The sequence below is a fragment of the Durio zibethinus genome, chromosome 11, assembly GCF_047325235.1.
Source record: "Durio zibethinus cultivar Kanyao isolate XHJ-2024 chromosome 11, ASM4732523v1, whole genome shotgun sequence".
NCBI lineage: Eukaryota > Viridiplantae > Streptophyta > Magnoliopsida > Malvales > Malvaceae > Durio > Durio zibethinus.
In genome coordinates, this window is record NC_143172.1 from 19,618,681 (window position 1) to 19,628,334 (window position 9,654).

Consider the following 9,654-nt stretch of genomic DNA (forward strand, 5'->3'; position numbering starts at 1 on the left):
CTTGCTCATTAATTAAAGGTGTACTAGGATAAAATTATCACGTCCCGAGATCCAGATATAACACGGTTATATTATTTTGAAGTAAAATTTTAAAGCAATACAAAGCTTAATCTATAATCATTGAAAAATCCTCGAATAAAATAAGGTTCTCAATAAATTTTAATATTTGTAAAATAACTAAATAACAAGTCTCCAAAAATTCAGTGTCAAGTATTATAACTAAAAGGAACAATATTTCATAAAATCATATTCTTTAAATAGTTTTCAAATGCTCAGATTCTTCTAACTTCTCACAAGACTAATCATACTTATCATTTATATTATCTATAAAAGAAAAGAAAATAGGGAATGAGCAAACCACAGCTCAATAAGTATAGGCTCACACATCTTATTGGATCAAATATCGTTTTCATATATACTATATAGATCATTCCAAAAACATTCATCAACTCATAATGTCAAAAATAATTCAAAAATCAACATTCTGTCAAGCATTTGTAGATCATAAATCAATATCAAACATGTTACCAAATCATGGATCACTTTGTAAAAAAACATCATAAATCATTATTATCATTCATTTATCATTAACTATGATTAATGCTATAACCCATGATATTGGCTGTATAGATAATATCAACCTCATGATCATTGCTAACTATTATAGCCCGCTAGTCAGGGCCTTATGCTAATTACTATAACCCGTTAGCAGAGCTATATGATCATGTCTAGCTAACTACTATTACCTATTAGCCAAGACGGTAGAACTAGTTCTGATGTCAATGATTCCTCTTTCTAGAGATATAAAAACGTAGCTATCATAAAATCATTCTTTAAATATAAATTATTTTTTCATTTCATTCATAAGCATGATCCATCGTTTATATAGAGAAACGCCTATTTTCATATATCGAAAATGATGAAATAAAATATTCATTCATTTAGAAATATACATATATACATAGATTCGAAAACAAGCAAAGTGTGTGAGATTCTACTCACCTCCTTTCGACTCCACCATTTAGTTTTTCTCCCAAAATAGTTAATGGCCTATTCAAGATCATTTCAACATAACAGTAATTAATCAACTCATTTTTTAGACCAATTATACAAAAAATAATTAAGTTAAACAAGGGTTAACTCAATTAATTAATAATAATAGCTTGAGCTCATTTTACTAAAATAACCATATCTCAAGATATCCAACTCGAAATTAATATCTTTTTAATGCGTTAGAAATTAGATTTGATAAACTTTCTAACCATATATGGTTTATCTCATGATTCCTTATGGATTAATTATAATAATTTTTGAAATCCACATCAAAAGCTATTGCTAGATAACCTATATACCTTCTAATAAAAATTATGTATTTATTCATAGGAAACCCCAAATTTAATTCCGCTTATTTCTTTGGAAAGTAGACTCAATAAGCTTTTCAAACATATATGGATTGATTTGTAAATCTCTGTATAAAAATTAAGATGAATTTCGTAATTCCTCCCTATTGCTACTACTTTGTAGCTTGCACATCTTTAAGTAAATATTAAACTACTCTTCATAGAAAACTCAGAATTGACTTCTGTTTATTTAATTGAAAAGTAAATTCAGCAAGCTTTCCAATGATATATAATAATCATGGCAGTATTTAATCCTTTAATACAAAATATTACCTTAATCTATCACTACAAACACTATAGTTTATATCAGGATTTGTATGAAACAAAAATTTTCCTTTCTATTCCCATCAAATTTCTGTTTTTTATTTTTACAGCAATAAAATCACATTACCAAACTTTTTTAACACTGAATTAAAATCTAAATTATTTGCCTAAACTAATCTTGAAGAGGGATAATGGAAACCCTAAAATTTTAAGGTTTCTCCATTACAAATTACACCTCAAGACTTAATAATCAACACTCTGAGATTAAAAAAAATTATTTACTCACCTCTGATAAATAATTTTTCTTACAGATTTTGTTGTTACTCTCGGCTTAGAATCTTTCGATTTGACTTTTATGTATAAGAAATAGAGGAGAAATAAGCCTTTTTTTTTGTCTTAATTAGTTGTCAACCAAAATCAATATAATAAGTTAACCCTATTAAAAAAAATTAAGTTATTTATCAATAGATCATATATATTTTTATTCTTTATTAAAGAATCCCTTCACTTAAAAAAATACTTAAAATAAATTTTTTTTCTTTACAAGTATCACAAAAATGCTGTCATTTATGGCTTTTACATGATAGTAAATTACCCATTTATTCTAATGAAACATTTTTTTTTGCAATATGCATGAAATTAAGGAAAGAATTCGTCCCTATCTATTTCTCTATAATGGACCCACTTCAAACGCAAATGGCAATCAAAAGTTGAATTAGTTGCACCTTCGCTTGGTCCTTCATTAATTGATGTGCAACACCATTTCTGCGTCACTCTGATTTAGGCGCACTTCAGCTTGAGCAACGACAACTTGCCCTTGTCAGCCTTCACTTCATGTTCAGTTGTCTTGGAGTTGGACCCAATAGAAATAGAATATAGCAACAGGAAGAAGCTCTAGCCCTTTACAAACGCTTCAACTTTGATTAATCAACGTGATTGATTACTCTAATCAGTATCAGCATCTCATTTGATTAATAATTGGACATGGTGCTATCTCTCCAACTTTCCTCACCCCCCAATCATAGCTCCTGTTTGTCATCCCTTTTTAACGGCTTTTACCGTCATGTGTTTCTCATGCGCAATAGTACCTTTCCATCAAAGTGATGCCTTTTTCCTTTTTCCTTTAAACATAGTAAACACCAGAGAAAAGTAAGAAAAAAGATAGCAAAAGCAAAAGCACCACTTTGGAAATTATGGGATTGGAATCTCACCATTGATCTCTGAATAGAGAGGTGCTAAAATGAATGTCGATATATAGGGTCTACATCAATAAGGAGAGTCCAAATTTCCATCATTCGTCAACCATTCATTGGAAGACTACCGATCAGACTATAGCAGTAGCACAAACATTAATTAGACAGATTTCAGAAGCCTATAATTTTATAATCAAAGTTATTGCCCTTTGCGTGCATCAACCGTTTAAGTGCGGATGAAGATAAAATAGTCATTTAATTTTTTAAAAATATATCTATAAGATTATTCTGCAAATAATATAGTATAATTGAAAGCATTTCTGGCCAACTGTCCCAGCAATCTTGACTAAAAGGAAAAGATATAGGAAAAAGTAGATGAAGGAATCATTTCAACCTTTCAGGAAAGCTTTCTACATAAAAATTATAATGTCTCACATTACAGCAAAGTGAATAAAAATAAGTTATGTTTCACATGCTATTCATGATTCCAAGTTCCTTATAATCTAGACTGTGAAATCTTGCTCAAGCATCCTTTCCAATCTAAGCTAGCATTGCCCACGATCTTATATGTATTCTTGTTTTTTCTATTGATTAAGCTTAAGGATTGTAGGCGTGGTCTAAAAAGTATGTTCCAAACTTCCCCTTTGTGTTGATGAAGCTTCGCTCAAGGATACAGTGATGGCTAGCTTGTCAACCTTAAATCTTACAAATAAATTTACGTTGTAATAATTGAAAATCCCAAAGGAACTGAAAACTCTTCCCATCTTTTTGTAAGATTGGATGATGGATACCAAATTGAACTTGCTCGCCGTTCTTACTCTTGTTTCAATTCAATCTCATCTTCAATTTTTTCCAACGTTTATCGGGGCTGCCAAAAGTAATGTAAGTATATGCACACAACTTCAAAATTCACGTAAGAGGTAGCCTTTATTTTTTTTCTTAATTTTGTTCTGGTGCACATGAATGCAAATATCACAGGTGCATATTGTGTACATGGGTGAGAAAAAGCATGAAGATCCAACAATAACCAAAATGTCTCACTACAAAATGCTGTCCAACTTGCTTGGAAGGTATTATAATTACTCCAAATTTTAACAAAAAGTAAAATACGCTTTGCTCCTTTTTGTTTTGGATAAATCAAGACTATTATCTTTGTATCACAGCAAGGAAGCAGCAAAAAATTCAATGCTTTACAGCTATAAACATGGCTTTTCTGGGTTTGCTGCAAGGTTGACAGAATCTCAGGCAGAGGAAATTGCAGGTGTTTTAATTTCCTGCAGCAGTTTGTATTGGTTGCTTTGTTTTCTTTTAGCAGCTAAAACTTAAAAAAGTTACACTTACAAATTGCAGCATTTCCTGGTGTTGTCCAAGTGATTCCTAATCGCATTCACAAGCTTCATACAACCCGAAGCTGGGAATTCATGGGGCTAAATGGTCATTCTCCAGAAAATCTTTTAACTAAAAGCAACATGGGTGAAGGAATAATCATTGGTGTAATAGACTCAGGTAATAAATCTCTGCATTGATAGTAGCTTTAAAAAACAGGCTGCTAAACTCGGATAATTTTGGAAACAATGATTGCAGGAGTGTGGCCAGAATCTGAGAGTTTCAATGATAGGGGCATGAGTCCAATTCCATCTCGTTGGAAAGGAATATGCCAAGAGGGACAGCTGTTCAACTCCTCAAATTGTAACAAGAAACTTATTGGAGCTCGCTGGTTCATCAAAGGCGTCTTGGATCAAAACCAAACGCCCATAAATATAAGTAGTGGAGAGGATATTCTATCAGCAAGAGATAGCTCTGGGCATGGCACTCATACAGCTTCCACAGCAGCTGGTAATTTTGTAGAAAACGCAAATTATGAAGGACTAGCTACGGGTTTGGCTAAGGGAGGAGCTCCTCGAGCTCACTTGGCAGTTTACAAGGTTTGTTGGTCATTTGGACCTGGAGGGTGTACTGATGCTGATCTTCTGAAAGCATTTGACAAAGCGATACAAGATGGAGTAGATATCCTATCCGTGTCCATTGGCAATTCTATACCTTTGTTTTCCTATGCGGATCAACGTAATTCAATTGCAATCGGTTCCTTCCATGCAACTGCAAAGGCCATTACCGTAGTTTGCTCAGGGGGGAACGATGGTCCTACTGCAATGACAGTTGAAAACACTGCTCCCTGGATTATCACTGTCGCCGCTACCACTATAGACAGGGCCTTCCCAACGGCCATTACACTTGGAAATAACCACACTCTCTGGGTAAATGGTCATTACCTCTAGATTAATCAAACAATGCAATCCTCTTATTGTTATAACCCTCTGTCTTGCAGGGGCAATCTGTTGACATTGGAATACATAACCATGGATTCACTAGCATTACATTCTCTGATCGCATTGCCTTAAACTCCAGTGATGATTCAGCGTCAGGCCTCTCTTTTGATGTTGTTGAAAGAGTTTTTATTCTTTTCCTACATCCTGTGTGATACATTTACTTCTTCCAGCCTAGGATGCGAGCGAGGAAGTCTCAATGCAACATTAGCAGCAGGGAAGATCATACTTTGTTTTTCACAATCAAGTACACAGAATATATTTACTGCTGCAATTTCTGTGCTGGAAGCAGGAGGGATTGGACTTATTTTTGCCCAGTATAGGAGTGATGGACTTGACTCATGCCGTTATATACCATGCATCAAAGTAGATTATGAAGTAGGGACACAGATACTTTCCTACATTAGAAAAGCAAGGTATGGGCAATTTAAGAAGGTGAAGAATCAAAAAGATATGGTATTTTTTTAAGACTTATAGTTGTTTATCATTTTCCTTCTCCTTGTTAAGGTCTCCAATTGCCAAGCTGAGTATTCCAAAGACAGTTATAGGGAAATTTGTATCTCCTAGAGTTGCAGATTTCTCAGCCAGAGGACCTAGTTCAATATCCCCAGCAGTGCTGAAGGTAAATGTAACAAGCTATAAATTCCTATTATTATTTCTAGGGAAAATAAAGTGAGATAATTTCTTAACCCATTTTTTTAATCATAACTGAATTCAAGAATTCTTTTGTGACCTTGTGCTTCCTTCCCTCATTCTTCTTTAATTGTAGTAAGATTTTAGTTTTATCTCCTGACAATGTGTTTTTCTTGGTCAATCATGGTATAGCCTGACATAGCTGCACCAGGTGTGGACATCCTAGCTGCATATATACCAGTTGGCACAGAAAAAGGCATTGGATATGCATTCCTATCAGGAACTTCAATGTCTTGCCCCCATGTTGCAGGCATAGCAGCTCTAATCAAAACTGTACATAAGAATTGGTCTCCTGCCGCCATAAAATCAGCTCTAGTCACCACGGGTGAATCAATTCTGCTTCCCATCTTTACATTTTCATTTATTTTAAAGACCTTAATCTTTTAAACCCAAAAATGTGACCATTAGTGCAAAACTACAGCTTCCCAAACAGGAACAGATGGTTCAAATATAGCTGAGGAGGGCTCAACTCGTAAGGCAGCAGACCCATTTGACATGGGCGCAGGACTTGTGAATCCGAACAAGGCAGTTGATCCAGGGCTCATATATGACGCTGGAATAGAGGATTATGTCCAGTTCCTTTGCGGCACTGGCTTCAGCAGCAGGTCCGTCAGCAGTTTAACCCACACCAAAATCAATTGCACAAAAAGCAGACAAAATGAGTTGAACCTCAACCTTCCATCCATCACTATTCCATACCTCAAAAGGAAAGTAACAGTGTTCAGAAAGGTAACGAATGTCGGACCCGTTGCTTCAGTGTATAAAGCGACGGTGCAAGCTCCAGAAGGCATAAAGCTGAAAGTAAAGCCCCAAATATTAAGCTTCAACAAAACCACCCAAATTCTACCCTTTAAAGTCACCTTTTTCTCGACTCAGAAAGTATATGGAGATCATGGATTCGGGAGCCTGATATGGACAGATGGCAAGCATATTGTCCGGATTCCTATATCAGTACGCGCTATTCCGTTTTAGACATGCGAAGATGTCTAAGATTGTAAGATTAGCATTCAGTCAAACTGTTGCTGATAAGCCAACGGTCGCGTGTTTTAGCCAATATTGAATTTTTAATTTTACCAATCAAAATTTATCAAAATTTAAAATTTGAGGTTGTTGTTGTTATTAAGCCGATGGTTGAATAATTTATTGATAAAATGTTAGATTATTAATTATAATTATTAGAGTGTAAATCTTGATAAAATCAAATATAAAAAAACTGTTGCTATTAAAAATAAAAATGGATCAAATCAGCCTCAGTTTTACGAAAGGAGCTTCTTGTGGTGGAACACAGCATTCAATTGGCAAACAGATTAGGCTCCTAGAAAATTTCAATCCCAATTGTAGTTAAACTATCTTGAATAATCTTCCATCAAGCTAACATCAAGCTGATTGAATAAATATTTTTGTCTTAATTCTGAAAATTTTCAGGTAGATGGGGTTGTACATCCAGAAGACATTTGCAATACTAAAAACTACTAGTAGCTGACCCGCGCTTGGCTGCGGGGGTTGGTTTTCAATTAAAAAAACTAAGAAATTGTATTGTAATGCATGATAAGAATGGGTCAAAAATTAATAACATTTGTTTACATATTAAAATAAAAATTATAATATATAAAAAAGTTAAAATTGGATTAATAATCAGAAAAACAAAATATAATATCTCAGTCCAAATGATAATTGGATTAGACTATTACCAAAACTCATTAATTTAAGTTAGACTATTACCAAAATTCATTAATTTAATTAAGAGATTAATTATTAAAGAAAAAGTGATTGAGGTGTTTTACTAGATAAAATCTAGTTATTGTCAAAAAACAAAAAATGGAGTTCTTTTTTCCATCTTTCTTAAGGTTAGAGAGGATGAAAAATCAAATTGAGAATTCAAAATCGGAGACTATAGTCGAGTTAATATCCTAAAAGTGAATATATGATCTCTTTTTATTTAAGAAAAGTATTATGTTGATTATTATTATTTGGGGTTGAAGTTTATAAGAGAAAAACCTAAAAAAATTATGAAATCTTTCATTAATCTTCATGATCTATTTAGGTAAATTATTAGGTTTTGTTTACTTCATGTTATTAAGATTTAATGATGATTATTGAATGGATTTTAAATGTTGAAAGTCAGGATTTTAGTTTTTTAAAAATTGAAGGAAAAATTCTGTTTTTGGATGATATATTATTATCTACAGCAATTAATTAAAATGAAATTCTGTATTAATGGATAGATTATTACTATAAGTATTATCTATTGTTGGAAAACTTATTGAATCTACTTTCCAACGAAATAAATGGAAGTCGATTCCGAGTTTTCTATGAAGAGTTGCCTAATTATTACTTAAGGATATGCAGACTATATGACAGCAATATCAGGGTTGAATTATGAAAAGTTTCTTAAATTTTATACAATGAATTACTAATTGAGCCATACATGTTTAAAATGTTATTGAGTCTCCTTTCCAACTAAACAAGCAAAATTGAATTTGGAGTTTACTATGAATAAATATGTAATTTTTATTAGAAGGTATATATGTTGTTTGGCAGTAGCATATGATGTGGATTGCAAAAATTATTACGCTTAATCTACACAAAATTAAGAGGATAGCCATATATGGTTATAAAGCTTATCAAGTCTAGTTTCTAACACTCTATAAAAATCTTAATTCTGAGTCGTATATATTGAGATATGGTTATTTTAGTGAAAGTAATGCAAGCAGCCAGAATTAGTTAGTTGAATTAATTTTTGAATAACTTAGTTGTTTTTAGTATAAATGGTCTAAAATAGGGTTGATTAATTTTGATATGTTGAAATGACTTTGAATAGGCCATGAATTATTTTGGAAAAAAAACCAAGTGGTAAAATTGAAAGGAGGTAATTAGAATCTCACACATTGGCTAACAGGGTATAATTATTAGCAATGATTATGAGAATGAAATTATTGATATGGCCAATGTTACGGGTTATATTAGTGACCATAACTAACGATAAACAAATGATAACGATGATTTATGATGATGATGATGATTTATGATGATTTTTAAAAATTAATCCATGATTTATTTTGATTATGATATTTGAATGACAACATATGTTGCAATGATTTATGAATTAACATGTTTTGACATTGGTTTATGAATTTACGAAATATTTGACATAATAATGATCTTTAAAATGTTTTGACATTATGATTTGATGGTTGTTTTTGAATGATCTATATGGTATATATGAAAACGATACTTGATTCACTAAAATGTGTGAGCTTATACTTACTGAATTATGATTTGCTCATTCCTCTTTTTCTTTTTCTTTATAGATGAGTAAGTGATAAGTTTTCTTAGTCTTATGAGAAGTTAGAAGATCAAAATGGCAAAAGATTACTTAATCGTCAAAGACAATGTTGGCTAATAAGATCTAAGAAACGATTTGTATTTTTATTAGTTTGTATTTAGATATATAGAGATTTATCATTAGTTTATTAAATAATTTTAGAATGATGAAGAAGGAAGGCTTCGTCTTACTTTGAGATTTTAATTTAAAATAATATGGTCGTATTGTATTTTCATCTCAGAGCAAGATATAAAGTGGTATCAGAGCTTAAGTTGCGATCTTTGAAGAATTTTTAAGAGTTAGATTATGATGAAATTTTCTTTAAAAGCCTAAACTATGATTCTTGGAGATTTTCCAAGAGTTTAGCTTATGATTTTTAAACTATGTGGGATGTTTAAAAGCTTATATTATGAGTTTGGAGATTTTTTAAGAACTTAAGTTTTGATTTTTGGAGA

The 9,654-nt window shown here is 32.1% G+C and overlaps 1 protein-coding gene across 1 annotated transcript; it reads left to right on the plus strand.

Moving 5' to 3' along the window:
- Positions 1-3,338: 3,338 nt before the first annotated feature.
- On the plus strand, positions 3,339-6,995 carry LOC111290234 (subtilisin-like protease SBT3.6). Its single transcript, XM_022881568.2, has 10 exons — positions 3,339-3,739; positions 3,836-3,927; positions 4,021-4,118; positions 4,208-4,363; positions 4,442-5,112; positions 5,184-5,275; positions 5,355-5,597; positions 5,689-5,803; positions 6,007-6,199; positions 6,296-6,995. The coding sequence occupies exons 1-10, from the start codon at positions 3,638-3,640 to the stop codon at positions 6,844-6,846; spliced, it is 2,313 nt and encodes a 770-aa protein (XP_022737303.2). The 5' UTR covers positions 3,339-3,637; the 3' UTR covers positions 6,847-6,995.
- Positions 6,996-9,654: the final 2,659 nt, after the last annotated feature.

Bases quoted from the DNA above. Each gene is read 5' to 3' on its own strand.
- LOC111290234 (XM_022881568.2), top strand. From the start codon at position 3,638: ATGATGGATACCAAATTGAACTTGCTCGCCGTTCTTACTCTTGTTTCA. The intron at 3,740-3,835 runs GTAAGTATATGC...CAAATATCACAG, and splicing joins TCGGGGCTGCCAAAAGTAAT to GTGCATATTGTGTACATGGG. The intron at 5,598-5,688 runs GTATGGGCAATT...CTCCTTGTTAAG, and splicing joins TCCTACATTAGAAAAGCAAG to GTCTCCAATTGCCAAGCTGA.